This window comes from Sparus aurata, chromosome 5 (assembly GCF_900880675.1).
Source record: "Sparus aurata chromosome 5, fSpaAur1.1, whole genome shotgun sequence".
In the NCBI taxonomy this organism is placed as follows: Eukaryota; Metazoa; Chordata; class Actinopteri; order Spariformes; family Sparidae; genus Sparus; species Sparus aurata.
The window spans coordinates 33,520,949-33,540,944 of NC_044191.1; the positions used below are offsets into that span (position 1 = coordinate 33,520,949).

The 19,996-nt window shown below is 45.7% G+C and overlaps 1 protein-coding gene across 4 annotated transcripts in view; it reads left to right on the plus strand.

The window, feature by feature from the left end:
• Nucleotides 1-19,996, plus strand: part of unc5db (unc-5 netrin receptor Db) — a 171,429-nt gene that overhangs the window by 144,960 nt on the left and 6,473 nt on the right. For all 4 annotated transcript variants that reach the window (XM_030417921.1, XM_030417922.1, XM_030417923.1 and 1 more), the window contains 4 exons: nucleotides 9,402-9,629; nucleotides 14,302-14,451; nucleotides 16,829-16,993; nucleotides 18,715-18,893. In XM_030417921.1, the coding sequence (XP_030273781.1) occupies nucleotides 9,402-9,629; nucleotides 14,302-14,451; nucleotides 16,829-16,993; nucleotides 18,715-18,893 (722 nt within the window). The remainder of the gene's footprint in view (nucleotides 1-9,401; nucleotides 9,630-14,301; nucleotides 14,452-16,828; nucleotides 16,994-18,714; nucleotides 18,894-19,996) is intronic.

The following is a 19,996-nucleotide window of genomic DNA, read 5'->3' on the forward strand; positions in this document are numbered from 1 at the left end:
CGTAGGAGTGAAGTCTGAACAGCAACGACGGGCAGATAGAAACACTTCTTCAGCTCTGCAGCTCCAATGTAGATGAATGAACTGAGCTCGTCTGGGTTTTGTGCGTTACTTGATTACAATCTTCCTGCAGTTTCTTGACAACATGTTAGCACACATGGACGGAATGTAACATACTTAGATTTTAAACCCTGGCTGTTTGTGCTCGGATGTCAAATACGGTCTGAAACAGAAAATACAGAAGACGCGTAAGAAAACCCTGTTGTGAAATATGGAGATGTGTGTTTGACGACCGTATTACTCAGTTGTTTACACACCTACAAATAGCATGTTTTTCTTACCTTCGCTGCAACATCTGGATGTAGAAGGCTGGTGAGAAACGCCCACGCGCCCGAGGTAACCAGAAACAAAGAGTGACAAAATAAGCGTATCAAACAGGAAGCAGCTGATGCGTCCACACATCGTTATGATCGTGTTCAGGTTCAGCCCGCCCTCGGCCCGACTGTTTGTCACGCAAGCTGCTGCAAATATCTGTATAACCGGCTGTGGACCTTCAAGCTGCACCAATCTGTCATGTTCTGATTTAACAATGGTGCAAATGACTCAGTGTAAAAAAAAGTATAACTTGTATTGATAATTAACACCCGACTTTATAAACTCTGCAGCCTCCCAACTTTACGCAACTTTATCCAAGACGGCACGGCACATTTGTTTCTGACCACTTAAAGTATTTATCTTTCACACAAGAGTTAGAATAGTTGGGCCTGTAAAGACAGACTAGTGAGTATAGATGAGTCTCCGTGTTCGCTGTGACGACGTTTAATGTTCCCGACAACCTCTGTAGTCTCATTCAGACACTCGTTAGCAACCGTGTAAGACATGTAAGAGCTTTATGAGTAAACTGTGGGACATTTAATGATGTATGTTAATGAAGTAAAACAAAAACTGTGTAAATATCTTCAGTCTGTTGTAACCACAGACTGTATTTCACAGATTTTGAGACAAGCGAACCGGCTGTAGCTCAGGAGGAAGAGCGAACAGAAGAATCAGAATCGTCCGTGAATCAGAGGGTTGCTGGTTTGATTCCCCAGACTGACCACCACCTCTGCAAGTCCAAGTATCCTTGGTCCAAACCCCAGTTGGCAGCGTGTGTGGAGGGTGAAAGTGCTGTCAAGCGCATTGAGTGGTCAGTAGCAGGAGAAAGCACTAAAGAAAGTCCAATTTACCCAAACTGGATGTGCAACAATGCTAACCAATATCTGAGTTTTAGGACTACAGACTACACATCTTTATTTTCTTGGTATGGCAGCTGTTAGACCTCAATGTCAACACTGGATTTCATTTCACATCAGGGTCGGGTGATTTTTTTTGTCTTTTCCAGCCTTCAGCACAGCTAATGGATGTGGCTCAGTGTGAGACAGTGAGCTTCGTAGCTCCTTGACGTAAGATTCATGCGACAGAAGGCCCGGTTAGCCAGCGTGACGCGTGACCGGTGTGTTACACTGTCGGGGGCTTTTTGCTGGCGAGCCGATTGATCCGACCTCACGCTCTCACGTTGGGTCCAGAGGGTGACATAAGGCCACACGGAGGTAACACGGCCGGTCCGGCAGGAGGAAAATAAAGAAACAATTACAGCGTGTAATGGCCAGGAAGAGGCACGGCCGCTGTCACTCAGCGGGCCGTTAGACAAGGCAAGTATCGATTAGTGGATCAGGGAAGACATGGCACAGTGAATTTAGATGTGAAGCGATCAGGGGGAGAGTCATGGAGATTGTTTCTCTGCTGACCACGACTCTCCATCCGCCTCCTTGAACAACACCTCCCGTCCTCACACACACACACACACACACTTTGCACATCATCAACTTCTCGCACAACCAAGCGCTGCGACTCTTACCCGATATTTTTGCGTTTCTTGTTAGTCTCGCTCTGATGCTCTGGAGCAGGACACATTGTGTTTTTCCAGCTCTTTATGTTCGTGTTTTCAGTCCAACAATGTCAGCCTTTTTTCCTTTTTTTTTTTTTTTCTCTTTGCCTTTTCCTTCGGTGAAGAAGATTGCTTTTTACTGGTCTGGATGAAGTCCCAAGAGCTTAATCCTGAACCCAAGGGGCATAACAAGCCCGATCGCTGTCGTCACTTTGCATTATTTGCTTGCGTTTTTTTTTGGGTGGGGGGGAGCGGTAACAAGCAAAGATGATAACAAGACAAGAGAAGAGAAGAAGAGGGCGGTGTGGGGAGAAGAATGGAGGGGAGGATCCAGTCAGGCAGTAATGTAAATGTGGATCTGACGTAAAGTTTTGGCGAGCTGAGCAGGGGTCTGGATAATGAGTAACGCAGGTTTGCCCCTGGCTGTTGTGGTGGTTGTCAGCGCTTAAAAGAGCTCGTTATTTAGAGGCAGACCGGCCGTCCTGAATAATGTTTATCTAAGCGATATGAATCGCTGCCGTGAAGCACATTCAAGAGCCGCAGCGGCCCTCTGCAAAGACGCAACATAATGGACCTTCTGGGTTCTGTAGAAAGTTTGATTCGGTGCACTTATTCCCGCAACCAATGCCAGCGTAAAATGTCTTGAAGCCCAGGATCAGATCTGTTCACCTGGTGGCCCGTTACTAATCCCACTCGGGCACTTTGATCATTTTGTTAGCAGGCACATGTATTGATTATGTCTGTTGCATCAAACAAAGCAGAGGAAAATAATAAAAAAGCCTGTTGTTGTCATGTAAATTCTGAGCTTTAGACGTACACTGCCTTGCACGTTTAAACCACAAATGTAAATGTATTTTATTGGGATTGTATGTGATAGACCAACACAAAGTGGTGCATAATTGTGAAGTGGAAGGAAAATGATACATGGTTTAAATTTTTTTTGACAGCTGCAAGTCTTTCTGGGTTAGTCTCTACCAGCGATGCACACTGAAATATTTGCAAATTAGCTCAAGCTTAGTCTGATTGGATGGAGAGTGTCTGTGAACAGCAACTTTCAAGTCTTGCCAGAGATTCTCAAGTTGATTTAGGTCCATTCCATTGTAGCTCTGGCTGTATGTTCAGGCTCGTTGTCCTGCTGGAAGGTGAACCTCTGCCCCAGTCTCAAGTCTTTTGCAGACTCTTAACAGGTTTTCTTCTAAGATTGTCCTGTTTTTGGCTCCATCCATCTTCCCATCGACTCAGACCAGCTTCCCTGTCCCTGCTGAAGAAAAGCATCCCCACAGCATGATGCTGCCACCACCATGTTTCACGGTGGGGATGGTGTGTTCAGGGGTCATTTAGGACAAAAACATCAATTTTGGTCTCATCTGACCAGAGCACCTTCCTCCACATGTTTGTTGTGCCCCCACATGGCTTGTGGCAAACTGCATGGCTTTGTTTCAACAATGGCTCTCTTCTTGCCACTCTTCCATAAAGGCCTGATTTGTGGAGAGCATGACTGATAGTTGTCCTGTGGACAGATTCTCCCACCTGAGCTGTGGATCTCTGCAGCTCCTGCAGAGTTATCATGGGCCTCTTCGATGTCTTGGTAGGTTTGCAGTTGTGTCATACTCTTCCCATTTTCAGGTGATGGATTGAACAGTGCTCTGTGAGATGTTGGGATATTTTTTCATATCCTAATCGTGCTTTAAACTTCTCCACAACTTCATCCCTGGCCTGTCTGGTGTGTTCCTCGGGCTACATGATGCTGTTTGTTCACTAATGTTCTCTATCAAACCTCTGAGGCTTTCACAGAACAGCTGTATTTACACTGAGATCAGATTACACACAGGTGGACTCCATTTACTAATTAGGTGACTTCTAAAGGAAACTGGTTGCACTGGATTTTATTTAAGGGTATCAGGGTGAAGGGAGGGTGAATACTTTTGCACACCACACTTTTCTGTTTTTTATTTGTAAAAAAAAACAATTAAAACCATGTATCATTTTCCTTCCACTTCACATGCACCACTTTGTGTTGGTCTATCACATAAAACCCCAATAAAATACATTTACATTTGTGGTTAAAACTTGACAAAATGTGGAAAAGTTCAAGGGGGGTGAACACTTCCGCAAGGCGCTGTATATTGAAAAGTAAAACATCTGGCCTGTGGGCACTCTCGCAGCCGGTCCTCCTGAAAGGTTGCTCCCTAGACGCGGTTATCTTTTTTCTCTTGTCATTTTTCAGCAGCGTTAGTAAAATAGTAGTAGTGGTTCTGGTAAAAGAAGCTCCGAGCAGGCACTCAGCCCTTTCATGTGTTTTTCCGTCGAGTACATAATCAACCTCTAGATGGAGCTTTCAATCACACGACGGGATCTTCCTCGGCGAACGCGGTCGCCCAGTTGTCATGGAAATGTACATTTGTGTTAAAATTTCCGTTTTTGAGCCCTCTGAGCACTTTGAAAGTCCTCATCGGCTTCGCAGCTGTTATATCTGAGGTCAGCGGTGCAACATCAACTAAAAGTGAGGCTGTTTCTGCAGAAACATCACAGATAGTCTGTGAAAAACACCAAGTAGCCTGAATAAAAGAAGCAAACGCCTGAAACCATCGGCTACTTAAAGACAACTGCACTCCAGCTTTCATTATTCATGACCCAACATGAAGACATGAAAGTCAAATAAAGACTCAGTCGGACGTGAGTTGTAGGTCCTGACACACTGTTGAACAGTCTTAAGGGCTGATTTTGAAGCATGTTTGGATCTGATCGTCTGAACCGAACCTCGCCGCAGAAGATCGGCCGCTCTAATATTGATGCCACCTGATGCTCCTGCAGATTAGGAACTGTGTCGGCTCTCTTCAGGTCGTTCACTCCGAGATTAATGTTGTTTCTGACGTCTTATTTGCCTGCAGAGGCGTCGCAGCTCTCTTGTCAGTTCGTATACGTCTCCTTCCTCCTCCTTTGAGTTCAGGCTCGTGTTTACCCAACCTGGCTTTTTTGTGAGCCTTCAAAGTTTGCTATTGTGTGACCAAAGAAAAAAGAAAAAGAAAAAAGGTTTCTGTTCGGTGTTAGAGGGCAAATTTCTGGAGATGTGCGAGCGTTGTGAATGAGGGAGCGGGGAGAGGAACCGGAGGGAAAATGAATAAATACAAGATTTATGTCGCTTTGAGATTTTGCTGTAATATTAAAAGGGCGCAGACATCCTTAGAGCTTCTTTTGGTTAGAAATAATGACATACCACTGAGGTCTAACCTGGAGAGAGAGAGGCGGGTATTGAAGATGCATAATACCTGCAAATGCTCAGCGCCATTAAAACAGCCTTATTCCAGCTGTCATTAAAAATACACACTACCCGCAGAAGGCTCCGCGGCGCTCTGAGCCTCAGTCAGTTATTATTCAGCACCATATTGCAGCGTGTTAAGCTGTGCTTATGAGGATGCAGAAGGCATAAGTACAAAATGCATAAACATAAAGTATTCACAGAAGGAATCCCAACTCCTGACGTGAATGCGGCTGAACCGAGCGTCAACATTTTCTTACTTTATGTAGCATCTCATTTTATTTGCGATACGGCGCCTGATTACAATGTACGAGCTGAAAAAGCACAACAGAGAATGAGTCGCATCCGGTGTGTTGTGTGTGTTTGTAAGTTTTACTTTTGTCCTGATGAGTTTAGATACACTTCTGGTTCAGATGCCAAAGAGGCCGAGATGACTCAGTGTGAATACAACACACATTTTCACAAAGGATGCTGCATGAGGTGAAAGAGACGGACGTGTGCAGGTGTTATAAACGCAGAAGTAGTTGTTGGATTTTGGCTGATGAACCGACTCCCTCATCAACATGAGCCCTGTTTAAACAGCAACGCCGCATTATGTCCGCAGCGTTGGTTCGCCAATTCTCCGCCGATGGTGATTCACACCGAGTGAAGCAGCTCAGCCTTCAAGACGAGTAATTCACACAGAAAGCCGGCGCTGCGGCTCCTAAAGAGACATGACGGTACACATCATGATGATGTTGGTGTGTTTCCCCCGGTGTCCCCCTGCCAATCTAAACTCGCGGTCAGTTTATAATCATATGAATGTTGTTATAATGTATTGTGATTGAGATCCTGACCCACCAAACATCCTGGAAAGTGACAAACTTACGTTTTTGGCTCTAAATTACATACTTACATAATCAGCATCAGTAAACAGGACGCTGTCTGGCTCACTCGCGGGGACGGAGTCTGTTTTCTGGGGAAAGTTCACTGAAGTCTCGGTTGGGAGCGCTAAAGGTCACAGTGATTTATTTTCAACACAAACACTCAGTGAGTTAAAGTTTCTTGCCGGTGACAGACACTGTTTTTCAGGCAGAAATGTGACGAAGAGTGGGTAGGACAGACAGGAGGACAGACAGGAGGACAGACAGGAGGACAGACAGGAGGACGTTAGGAGGACGGTCAGGAGGACAGTCAGGAGGACGGTCAGGAGGACGGTCAGGACAGACAGGAGGACAGTCAGGAGGACAGTCAGGAGGACGTTAGGAGGACAGTCAGGAGGACGTCAGGAGGACGGTCAGGAGGACGTCAGGAGGACGGACAGGAGGACAGTCAGGAGGACGGACAGGAGGACGGTCAGGAGGACGGACAGGAGGACGGTCAGGTGGACGGTCAGGAGGACGGTTAGGAGGACAGTCAGGAGGACAGTCAGGAGAACAGACAGGAGGACGGTCAGGAGAACAGACACTTCTCCATGTATGTTTGTGGTATTTTGTTCCTCATAAGTTGCCAAAGACAGTTACAGTTACTACGTTACTGTTGTTTGGTCAGTAACGTTGCTTTGTGGGACATTTCTCTGTATTTAGTTGAGTGAAGGACCTGTGTAGTCATCAGACTATATCATCAACACGCCCTCGATACACGAAACCGGCTGATCCATTCACCTGGCTCGGTTCGCCAATAATACAGCCCTGATACTAACTCCAGAGGCGGATGAACACTGGGGCAAAATTGGCGCAGGATCCCCGCATGTAGACACCAGTGTGAATGGGGCTGTGGTCGGCAGTAGCAGATGGAGGTTGTGCAGGAGTGCAACTGAATCAGAGACGCTGAACCTTTTGTAGGGGACTATATTAAACCGTGGAGTCACACACATTCAGTCTTCTGCTGGGTATTTACAGCAGTTGGTAAATCAAAGATTTTCCAGATTTGTGGCTAAACAGACAGTATTTGTCAGTAGGATCAGTTCATGGTTGGAGACTTTTCATGTTGACAGCAAGAAAAATATAGTCACACAGAAAGTCGTTTTGCAGCTCCGCCACATCCACTAACACTGTGCTAATGCAGCCCAGCAGAGAGTAAACAGGAGGCGGTCTGCTGTCTCGTGGACAAGATGGCCGATAACAATCATTTTAATCGCCATACTGCCCGTTAAATTGGTAATTATTTGCCAGGGAATGAATACTGCTCCTCGGGCTGCGTTTTTAGCGTGCTGATTGGTCTCACGGTTCCTCGTTAATTTTGATAATCACATGTATTTCACAGGTTGTGTCTGTTTGCCAGGACCGAGGCTGCGGCATACTGTGTGACAGCGATGTGAGATGGTTTAGATGAAGACAGGAAGAGATCTGAAGGTGCACGGCATTATCCGCATTTTGTCTCCTAAGTAGGTTGAAACAAATATTTGCTAATGACTTTTTAGTTTTTTTCCCTTGAAGTGAAACTTTTAAGTCTGTTTATGAGCTCAAGTACGAGCACTTGAAGCAGCTCGCTCGCTCGCTCGTCGCACAAACACAGATTGTAGTTGGCGCTTTGAGATGTTTTCTTTGTCTTGTCATTACTTCCCTTTGTTATAATGGATCTTCCCGCTTCCTGCTGGGTCTGTGACAGCGTCCTCTGTTCAAATAATGGAGATTTAAGGGAAAGGAAAGCAAAAGGAGAGAAAAGAAATGAAAGACTGTACACAAAAGATTTTCTTTATTCCAGTTGGAAGTAATGAAGTGCTTCCCAGCTGCTCTTGTCATCTCATAAATAAAACACTCTGTATTGTCCATAATGACTGTTTTGTGTTCTGCTGTGTACGAACACCGCCGCTCTTTTTATTGGCACGTTCTCGGGAGGCTTCTTACAAACTCGTGTGGGTTTTTGCTTTGTAATTCAAACCTGCGTTATGTTACCTACACCATTATTCAACAGCGGCGTAGCAGAACCCAATCCATAATGCCTTCTGCTGTACACGGTCGTCTCACACAGCTCATCTGCACAGGTTTTCTAGTCTTGATATCTTTGTAGCTCCAGGCATGAATAGTTTAGCTCTACAATAGCAACAAGTTGCGTGTGCTACTGTGAGGAACAGCGACGCTAAAGCATGTTGAACACTTTTTTTTTTCTTTGCAGGTAGCGGAAAGTCTCAATTAGTTTGTGAGATAACGTCTAATTATTACTGATTATTGGAGGTTGTTACCAGGCTCACCCATTGACACACAATGTGAGTTTAAATCAGTGAATTGCACTGATGCTTCCATTAAAGGTTCACTCTGTAGTTTTGGGGAAGACATAATGATGATTGATGTAATTAGAAGAGAAAGATCTTCATCTGCCGAAACAAACGAAATAATCAAACTCTCTTTGTTTTCACGACTGAATAAACAAACTGATGTTAAAGGACAACACAGTTTATACTGTTTTACTATGTTTATACGTGGCGGACCCTGCCACATTTCTTGGGTCGAACAGGGTTCTGTTGAAAAGTGCAGGGGACCTTTTTTTTTTTACCTCCTCAACTGAGGCCCAGATTTGTTTTTGTGTCCATATAAAATTGTATTCACACGTAAAGACACATGACATAATATCTCACAATGTTTAATAAAATGAGCTGTCCCTTTGTTCAGATCTGCACCAAAAGGTAATGGGGTCTATTCTGGGCTGAGACCCATCGTCCATCCAAAGTTTGGTGAAAATGCGTCCTGTAGTTTTTGTGTAATCCTGCTAACAAACCAACAAACCAACCCAGTAACAAAGGTGGAAACACAACCGTCTTGTTGCAGTTCAGGAGGTCGACAGCGTGCAGGATTAGTTAGTTAGAGTCTGTTTTCTGGGGAAAGTTCACTGAAGTCTCGGTTGGGAGGGCTGACGGTCGCAGTGATTTATTTGCAACACAAACACTCAGTGAGTTAAAGTTTCTTGCCGGTGACAGACAGTGTTTTTCAGGCAGAAATGTGACGAAGAGTCGGTAGGACAGACAGGAGGACAGACAGGAGGACAGACAGGAGGATTAGCATTAAGCATTAAGCATTAATGAAAATGCATCCTGTAGTTTTTGTGTAACCCTGCTGACAAACCAACAAACTAACCCAGTAACAAAGGTGGAAACACAACCGTCTTGTCGGAGTTCAGGAGGTCGACAGCGTGCAGGATTAGTTAGTTTTCATGATCCAACAACCGTTTCTAGTGGGACAAAAAGCAGCTTTGACACCCACAGCGTCCTCATGCACTCCGCCTCTGTTTGTCTCATTGCAGGACGTCATGGCGGTGGAGGAGGAGTCCACTTCCTGCTACTGCCTGATGGACTCGACGAGCTGCCACCTGCTGCTGGACCAGCCGGGCTCGTACGCCCTGGTGGGCGAGCCCCTGACGCAGGCTGCCGTCAAGAGGCTGAAGCTGGCTGTGTTTGGGAGCATGGAGGCCGGCTCCATGAGCTACAGCCTGCGGGTGTACTGCGTGGACGACACGCCGCACGCCTTTCAGGTGAGGGAGGGCGGCGGTTCCGGCGTTTGGCTCATTGTTTATCCAACGAAGATTAAATCATTATGATTTCCTGCAGCGATGTGTTTCTCTCCACAGGCTCATTTATTCACGAGGAAGAGGTGGTCAGTAATAGAAGCTTAAATAGCAAATACTTTGGCTTCCCTCTGGGCAAAAACAAATCTAATGTACGATTGTTTTTACATTTAAAATGGCCGAGGTGTAATGTGCGCTTAATTATTCCAAATGCTTCTACTTCACGTGGTCCAGTTGACCTGAAGTTATATTACAGTTACCTTAATGAAGTTCAGATTCAGTGTTGGAATTCAGAGAGAAGTTTTTGGTGTCTCTGCAGCTCTGTGGAGAGTTTTACCTTCTTTCAGCTCGTTGTTTTGGTTTCGACAGCCTACATCTTCCCTGCAGTGGTACTCAGTAGCCTTGTTTTTCAATATCAGGCAGCTGTTTCCTGCAAAAAAAAAAAGCTCTAATAAACCCACTTTACACTACCTGCTCCAAACAGCAGACACAAACAGTTGGCTAATAGCTGGTGGACAAAGTGGAGCATTTAGCAGCTAAAGAGCAAGATGTCTCCCTCAGGAACCGGTGGCAGATGAACCCAAAACCTAAAAGGACAGTCGATATTGGACAGACATTAGCGAGGTTGCCAAAAACACGACTCCAAATGAATGCTGCTCTGTGTCTGCACTGCCTTTGCTCTTTTGTCCTCGTTACTCCGGATAATTCACAGAAAACACTGTCCCAATGTTCCTCAAAGGGACTATTTCTTGGTCCTAGAAAAACCATTAATGAGGTTTGTGGATTATCCGGCGTAAGTGGGGAAGTTATTTCTCAAAAGACTCTCTTGTCTTTGAATGTCATTTTTTCCCAAAGCAGTGAGTTTCACAAATTAGATTCTATTCATCCTGATTGTAGCGGGACGGAGGCAGAAATCTCAGAGGCAAATATCTCAAAATGTGAGAGAATTAAAGCAGAACCATGTTCGTGGCTTGATACCGGCAGAGGCACGTGAGAAAATGTGTTTTTCCGAGAGCCTTCAGAGGAAAAAAGGTCATCAAAGTGAGGCTGTTACAATTGGGGTGATTTGATCCTCCGCTGGCCGATGAATGGCTTTAATCTTTACTGCTGTACTGAGGTTTCTTTGTTCTGTGGAGAGAGAGGAGGAGGAGGAGGAGGAGGAGAGCACTTCTACCTCATTTCACCAGCGGTCCAGGATTCAGCTGGGCAGATTCAGCAGTCTTTCTGCAACTGAGCATCAGAAACGTCAGCTGTCTCTGACCTCGTTGGCAAAAAACGTGAGGATGCACACTTTCGCTTTAGCAATTCCTCCTCTATTAGGAGTTACATGTCGGGTCACGGCCTGGTTTCAAAGCGATCATCTTGTGTGTGTGTGTGTGTGTGTGTGTGTGTGTGGTGTCGGCCCGGCCTGTCGAGGCAGCAGGTACCTCGGCGTGTGCTGTCGACCAGTTAAACCACGTGAATGACTGCAGATTCATTACCACTGTGAAACAATCCTGCCGGGCTGATAGCGGGCCCTCAGCCTGACGGATTCTCTTCCAGAGGTTTTAATAGACTGAGACAGCGGCTGCCGCGCTGTAATCACTGCCATTCACATGTGAACCCATCATCCTTTTTCATCTCGTTTGATTTGATTATCCTTCAGCGACCTATAGGGCTTTTTAAGCATTGAGATCTCATCAGCGAACATCGGGGAAATCAAGCTTCCCGTCCTCCCAGGAGAGACCAGACTAACAGTGGAGCCGAGCCGAGCCGAGCCGAGCTGAGCACCTCTGCCGACTCTGCCTCCCAGCCGCCTCTCTGTCATGTCGCAGCCGTCAGTGGCAGCTGGCTTTAAAATGCATCCTGGATCTGGTTTATGAATTCCCAGCCTGCCGAGCAGATGCCAGACTTTTTTGTGCGTCCCTTGGGCTCCTGTCTGTTAGCGCCACATCTCTGCTGTGTGTTTTCCAAGCTCCGGCACAATCACAGGCTGGATTCTGGATCAACACGAAGCCTGATGCAACACAAACACTGTGAGGGAAAGATTTCCTTCAGCTGAGACCCAGGAAGGGTTGTGGTTGGCATGTTTTTGTAATTTTTCTGATTGCATACTGTTGCCGTCTCTTTCAAAGGAGTACACAGAGTTAAACATTCTTAGTATTTATATCTATATTGACACGCTTCTTAAAATCACAGGAAATCATGTGAATATCTTTGTGTCAGCTGTGAAAAAGGAGACAAAGGAAGTCTTGATGCTCAGGAATGCTGCAGAATAATGTTCGTCCATCTCCAAGGTCGCGTTATTCAGGTCTGGATACAAGTTTCCTACTGAAAATACAAACCGTGTCACTGTTCTGCTGGCTGACTTTACCAACCGGCGTAAATACTTGCAATAAAATTGTTCACCTCAACCTTTAACCTTAAGTGGAAAGTATTTTCCACAATATCCTGAATTCTAATATCATCCAGAAGAAATAATCACATTTTCAGGGTGACGATCGTAGCAGTTTCCATCACAGTCGTCATTTTTCAGACAGTGCCACAACTTTCCCTCGGTCCCTGTCTATAGGAGCTTTCAGAAATACCATCGTGACAACTTCAAAATAGTTTTAAAAAAGATGTCCACACTATATATCCACGCTGGCTCAGTGCGAGGCTGTCCTCCTTATTCCTAGACCCCATGTTCCCTCTTCTGCCACGTGCTATCACTTATCCAGAATCAGTCGTAGAGCGATCGGTACAGCGTGTCACTTATTCATTAAGATCTAGGTTAGCGACCTAACACCAATCAGGGTTCTCCCCAGACGATGGAACAGCGGCGCTGCACCGCTATGCTGCTAGCTCAGCGCTACTAAACTCATTTTCAATGTTAGCTGCTTTATAGCTCGGTGTTTGTGGGCTGCCGCCACCTCTCTCTTTCACCCCCCCGGCTGACGGAGCGCCACTACACTAACAATTTCTGGGGACAACCCTGCCAATATTACTGCTTAGCCCACTTAGCAAACACTTCACCAGCGCCTTGGTTATTATGATACGTCGATACTCGTGCTAGTTTTACCAAGAAGTACACAAAGTTGCTCCCCCAGTAACTTCGGCAGGAAACTTTTGGATACGAGGAAACCAGAGAAATAACTTTAATAGCGAGCTAAAAAGCTGTATGGATCGATATGAGAGACGAGCGGGTGAAGTGAATCGAGTAGGTGTGTGGCCAGATGCTCACCGTTTCACTCACAGGGACCAAAGTTACTCGGTTAGGTTCAGGGAAACATTGTGGTTTGGGTTAAAATAACTACTTTGATTATGTTGCTTATGTAACTATGTAAAAGTGAAAGTCCTGTGCTTGTTTTGGCCTGAATGTTGTCCTCGTCCGCCTCAACGTGCAAGACTTTGTCGCTCTTTATGCAGTGCAACTTGCGCCTAACACAAAACGTAACAACAGGTTGTGATAAGCTGCTTTTCGATGGATAGACACAATTAGAAAACACTCTACAAAGACAGTAACCGTGAGAGGAGCTTGATGGAGACTCCGACTTGCAGCCTCCAAAACTTTGTGTGAACAGAAAAGTAACAGAACTTTTACTTACTGGAACTCCAACAGCAACTCCAGCAACCTTCGCAATTCTTCCGTCTGGATTGCTCATCTTTTCGTTCACATTGCAACACTGCCTTTGTTGTAAGACATCATCTGAGACGCGTCAATCTTGTGTGATGTGTCAAACAGCAGATCAGCAACAGTCGCTGTGTACACGCAGCTTCAGTCGCGGCATCACGGAGAGCTTCAGATGAGTTCAAAACCAAAGGAACCCGACCGCAGATCCAAGATACTGTAGCTGCGCTGTACGGGAAAATAAAGGAAATCCAGCGTTGTCCGGCTGTTTGGTGTTTTGACGTTGTGAACGACAGAGGCAGATGGTGGAGGAGGAGTGCCATATTTCAGGTTCCCTGCTGCCACATTTGTGTTTTTTTTCCTGTGAGTGTCTTTCATCTGTGTTTTAGCCAATAGTTTGATTGCTGTCACACCTGCGGCAATATGCGATATGCTCCGGGCACGTGAGTTAGAGTTCAGACACACACGTACCTGCAGAACCGTCTCACACACACGGACACTCAGTCAGAACCAATCAGTGCGGCCTGGCATTAGTCACAGCTCTGTTCGCTGTCTTTTTCCCTTTTGTGATTGAGATTGCTAAGGACAGACAGACCAGACACGGAACCATCCCATCGGGACGCTGAACAATGATGACGGATGAATACCTGCGAGCGACAATCAAAGTGCTCTTTCATCATCGCAAATTCAATTTGGGAGATGGACGTTTGCCCCCCCGACGCACGGGTGTCCCCGGCATTACATTCAAGCTTCAATCTGTCATGTCGAGGCTGCAAATGTGATGCTAATGTAGACAGGAGTCGTATGGTTCGTTCAGCGGAGACTTGACGTAACTACTTGGCTTCTGTGTTAATATTTGTGACGAGTCAATTAGCGGATGTGACAGAGGACAGGATTAGCAACAGGTGTCCGTGCTGATATGCAAAAGAAAAGGAAAGGCTTTTCTTTTTTGTTTTCTTCTGCACCATCTCTTTTTTCTCTTACACCTCTTTTCTTTCTGATGTCTTTTCTGTCAATTCATCTTGCCTTCCTTTTCTTTCCTGTGTCCAGGGAGTGGTGGCAGCAGAGAAGAGCAGAGGGGGTCAGCTCCTCGAGGAGCCAAAGATGTTGCCTTTCCGAGCGAACACCTTCAGCCTCCAGGTGTCCATCCAGGATGTTCCCCAGTTCCTGTGGAGCATTAAACCCTTTACCACATGTCAGGTAACCATGGCAGCAGCTGAATGTCACCTTATAAAAAAGATGCTAAATCTGCAAAATCCTAAAACTTAATTATTGCAGCAGTCCTGCCAGAGTTAAATAATCTTTTACCAAGACGTATTTTATATTGTCTTTTGCTTGTCTGCAACAATGTTTGAATATATCTCCAGGCGGTGATGAGAACGGGTTTTATTTTGGATTCACGTGTTACAAACCGAGAATCTTAAGCGTCTAAGCGAAGAACTGATGTTGAGTTGTTAAAGGGATATTCCGGTGTAAGTTTAATCCATGGTCTAAATCACCGTGAAACTGTGTTAGACTCCCTCTCGAGAGATCAAGTTAGCAGACCGCTAATTTACAGAGTTTTATCAACCTCAGAAACGACCGCACGACAACAATACACTGCAGTAAATGGATCCAAATATAAACCGCCACCAAAAAGCCACAAATAATGCTCAGAACAGCACCAAACTTCAGCAACAGTACAAATAGGGTCTCAGCACATAGTCCTGGGGCATCTAACCTCCGCTAGCTTAGCTGGATTTCTATTGGGAAGCTAAAAACAGTATGCAACTCTCCTCCATCAACTTCCAGGTCGGGGAAGTCCCGATGCAACGATTACTGAATCTAGTTAGAAATGCTCAATTCCGTTCTTTTCCCTGTCCGCTCTAGATAATAACTGTTATAAACTGGCAGGTAAGACACATATGAACTTTGATTGCTTTTCCATGGAGTCATAATCATACATTTTCATCCATGAGCCGCAGGAACTCTACTGCACTCGGTAATCGACTCGTCGGGACTTCCCGTCAACAGGAAGCTGCTGCAGAAGAGTGGTAAATTTAGTCAGCTTTTCAGTAGAAATCCAGCTAAGCTAGCGGAGGTTAGATGCCCCGGACTATGTGCTGAGACCCTATTTGTACTGTTGCTGAAGTTTGGCGCTGTTCTGAGCATTATTTGAGGCTTTTTGGTGGCGGTTTATATTTGGATCCATTTACTGCAGTGTATTGTTGTCGTGCGGTCGTTTCTGAGGTTGATAAAACTCCGTAAATTAGCGGTCTGCTAACTTGATCTCTGGAGAGAGAGTCTAACACAGTTTCACGGTGTGTTAGATACCATGGATTAAACTTACACCGGAATACCCCTTTAATAAAACATAAGATTTGTTTTCTGAGCGTGTCAGATTTGCTCACTGTTGATTCCTGACACTTGTGTGTTTTTAAGCCTTGGAGAAGAGCAGGCTGCTGTTTTTCCTCTTGTGATGTTTTGTACCTGCTGTCGTCACATGCGCTCCCACATAGAAGACGAGTCGAGTCAAATCTGCTCAGCTCATAACACTCATCTGGTTGTGATTTGATGTTTTTATGTGAATCCTGCTGTCACGCACATTTCTCTCTTGAAGGATCATGAAGACGGATGCGACTGGAGATTAGCGGCGTTGTGTTTGCTCTGCTTGCAGGAGCATTAAGATGCAAACAGCACGAGGTGTCACACGGTGCAGCAGCCGCTGAATGCTGTTTTGTACCTGTTGTTGTCATCGGCGGGGCGGCGGAGCTGTGTCCCCACTGTACGCTCTTGTTGCTTACAGATCTGAATGCGGGGTGAAAGCAAAGACACCTGACCTCTTCACAGCCTTATTTATGAGGGATCCGCGGCGACAGGCAGGCACCGCCAGCCCGCGTCGGTGGAGCAGGTGTAGAATAATAGCCGAGCGGGCGTGCCATACATCAAGTCAGCTTTTAGTTGTTAAAGAGCATCTGAGGCTTCTCGCGTCCATCACCCCTCCCCCCCCCGCTTCCCCCGCCTCCCAGACCCCATTATCTGCCGCTGTGAGCCGCGCAGGGCAGCTCGGATCAAAGCTACAGGGGTTAAGTCATCAGTAGGCGCACCGGCCGCCGCTTTTAATGTGGCCGTCTTCACTTAGAATCGTTTACAGGTCACTTTTAATATGCAGATATGGCGGTGATGGAGTCTAGCAGAGGTCAAGGACGTTTCCCCGCATATGGGAACGTTTCTCTGGAAATAAATTATACATCAAAGACAATCTTTTCCCTGTTGGACCAAATTCCTGCTTATATTGCTTATAGAACAAAGCGGAGAAACTGTACCAGGGGGTCGGGCTTTATTTGTAAATGATATCAGGATATCTTCTTTCTCTCCTCGACAATACTCATTTCTCTGCACTTCAAAGCCGGTGAAGACAGAGAGCTCCTACCTTTCATCTCACTGCATGTAAGTGGCCCGAGCACGTGACGGCGTGGCCACATGTGTCGCAGCACCGGGAGCTGAATCATCTCATTTGGAGCGTATGCTAACATTGCTTGTGTGTGCCGCGTTACGTTTCTGATGGCCCTGTTTCTTTCTCCTTCTGCCTCCTCAGGAGTTCTCCTTCCCCCAAGTGTGGTGCAGCAACCAGCAGCCCCTGCACTGTGCCTTCTCTCTGGAGAGATACAGCCCTGCCACCGCCCAGCTCTCCTGCAAAATCAGCGTACGCCAGGTCAAAGGCCACGAGCAGATTCTGCAGGTCTACACGGCTGTGGCCGAGGTGAGGCTCTGCAGCTGCAGGAGGCGAGGAGGAGGAGGAGGAGGAGGAGGAGGAGGAGGAGCACTTTCACGCTCAACCTTTGTGTAACCTTCCTGGAGTGTGTCCACTGACAGCAGGGCCAGCTCTCCTGAGCTTGCGCTGTATATTTATAGAGCGAGGAGGACACACAAATTTTCTTCACAGATTTATGCTAAACACAGACAAGGGAGATCCAGCTGTTCGCCACATTTACCGTACATATTTTTTAACCTTTATTCATCCGGGGAGACACGTGTTCCAGCAAATAACCTGCATCACTTTCACATGCGTTAACACCTGGGAGCTGCCCGGTGTAACAGCACTCCTCTGTCAGCCGCTGAGCAGCTCCACTGGAGCAGCGAGGAGTTGGAAATCCTCGCTCAAGAGCACCTTGACAGAAGTTGTTAAGGCAGAAGAGAGTGCCACTCATCGATTTCACCCAACTGCTCGTTCACAAGCAGTCACGAACGTGCTCGTCCTACCTCAAGGCCACCGGCGCGGCTCAAACACAGTCAGACGCAGGTGAAATAAAGGGTTTGTTTCAATCCGACCTTGATTGGCAGGAAGAAGAAATAAAGAGTGTTCATCATTTTAGATCCATCATTATATTAAAGGAGCACCGTGTAGTTTTAATCAGAAGTGATCGATCTTCATTGGCTGATTTTTTTCTGTCCAAACAAACTAAATAATCAAACTGTCTTTGTTTCCATGACTGAATGAACAAGCTGACCTTACTTTGTTTACATGTGGCGGACCCTGCCACCTTTCTAGCATCTAACGTGCAGCTTTAATAATTGATCTGATCGGCATTTAGGAGGACTTATTACTGAGAAAGATGGCAGGAATAGCCTGCAAACATATGAGGATACATGTGTAGCTTTAGCTGATTTTACAGTTGTCCTACTAACAAGGTAGTGATATATAATTAAAGTTTTTTCTCCCTTCCTCCTGTTTCTGTCTCTGTTAATTAGACGCTTTGTTAAAACGTGTAGCGAGCTGCAGTGTGTTGTTCGCTGCAGATCGATGATCCTCTCGCAGCCTTTGACTCGTGAAGTCTTGTGAGCTTAGCGTCAAAAAAAAAGCAAGACGCTATGTAGAAAAACTGGCATTCTGTGTGATCTGGCGCCACCCACTGTCGTAAACTCAAATCCCAGGTCTGTAACAGTTTGTCACGCGTAACGTAGGTGCTGGCTCTTTATTGTGACGTAAAACTCATCACATCAAGTGACAGAGACATTCATTCACCCTGTTACAAAACTCTGTACCATCAACATGAGATCAAAGCTGTAATTTGAAGGTAAAATAGTTACATAATGTTGCTTTAATATAAAACGATGCAACACAGTTTCTTCAGTAATTATCTCCTCCGACCCACATTTAACCGTCTAAGATTTCAGATGTTGAGTTTTTTCACCGAGCCTTTATGTCACCAACACTTTCCAACAGAATGTGACACTCTGGGCTGTTAGTAGTGGAGGCAACTGTGTGACATGCACGGTGGCAAATAAGTAAAAAGGCTTCCAGATGTCTGTGTGCAGTCTATGTAGCGATGCTGCAAAATGTAAAACAACCATCTGCGTCGTCCTCCAGTAAGTCCAACTCATCTGCTCCATCCAGCCCGCTTCAAGCTGAAGCAAAGTGACATTTGCTAATCTGTTCTGACCCGAGTCTGATCGCTGTCTGTTTCTGTTCCGTTCCCCCAGACTGAAAAGGAGTCCGTTCCATTTTTTATGCAGACGGACTGCACCATCACGTCCCAGACGGGGCCCAAGGCCTTCAAAATCCCCTTGTCCATCCGCCAGAGGATCTGTGCCACCTTCGACACTGCCAATGCCAAGGGCAAGGACTGGCAGCTCTTAGCCCAGAAACTCCACTTAGATCGGTGAGCGAGTGATGTGCATCCTCTCTGAGACTGCATGACGCGTGTGTGTGTGTGTGTGTGAATCCTTTTTCTGTAGCAGCCTGACTGTGAGTGCACGCTGTGGAGAATAACAACAATCCTGTGAGCGCTGTTAATCTCATGCATGTGGCGTTATGTGCATGTATCTTTTATTCCTCATTAATTAATCAGACCTGTGCAGCACATGTGTAATTATCCCGTCTCTCCAGTGCTGTAGCTTGTAATGTGCAATATGGATTTGTGCTGGCCTTATTATACAATATCCTTTAAAGGGGCAGTGCGTCGTTTAAGAGAAGAAAATTCAAACTCAGAAATATTTTTAACGAGCTGTTCTCAGAGGAAGAAATAGTCCCAGAACAGTTTGACTTTGTTTATTTAGTTTGAAGAAATCAATTTGTGAAGATTTTTCTCTTCTGATTAACATTTCTTCCCCCCCCAAAAAACTACAGCGTGCTCCTTTAAATAACGGTTTTATATGCGTCTCTTACATTCCTGTCAATATCTCATCAGTCAGTCAAACATAAATGCTATCACGGATTACTTATTTATCACTTGTTTGTCCTTTGATAATCAAATATGCATTTATGATGAGACACGACCACAGCTAATATTTACCCGATCCGGTTGTTGTCTGTCCTTTCTGAGCGCGTGGCGGCTATAATCTCCAGTTAAGTGCATGATTCATGAGATGCCGTTGTCTAAGAGTCCTTTGGGATTCCAAATTATCCAGATAAGCTTTTCCTCTCCAAGTTGGGCTGCTTTGAACTGAGCCTGATGTGACCAATGGCTGCAGCCTTTTATGTTGCTCAATGTTTTTTGATTCCCTCTCTGAAAGCAGCAGAGAGCGGCAGAGGAACACTGCCCCCAACTGGACCCGACGCCGCATGACACATGAAGGCTTTTTTGTTTATTGGCATCTTTAATTCTGGCAGCACCTGAGAATTAAAATCCAATCCAAACTGTGTCTGCCAGTAATAACTTAAAATCTTTTGTGAGCGTAATTTATTCTTGATTATAGTTTTAATAGTCTTTAAAGGTAGTATTGTGTTTTGGTTTTACTGCTGCGGGAAAGTTTGTGCAGTATT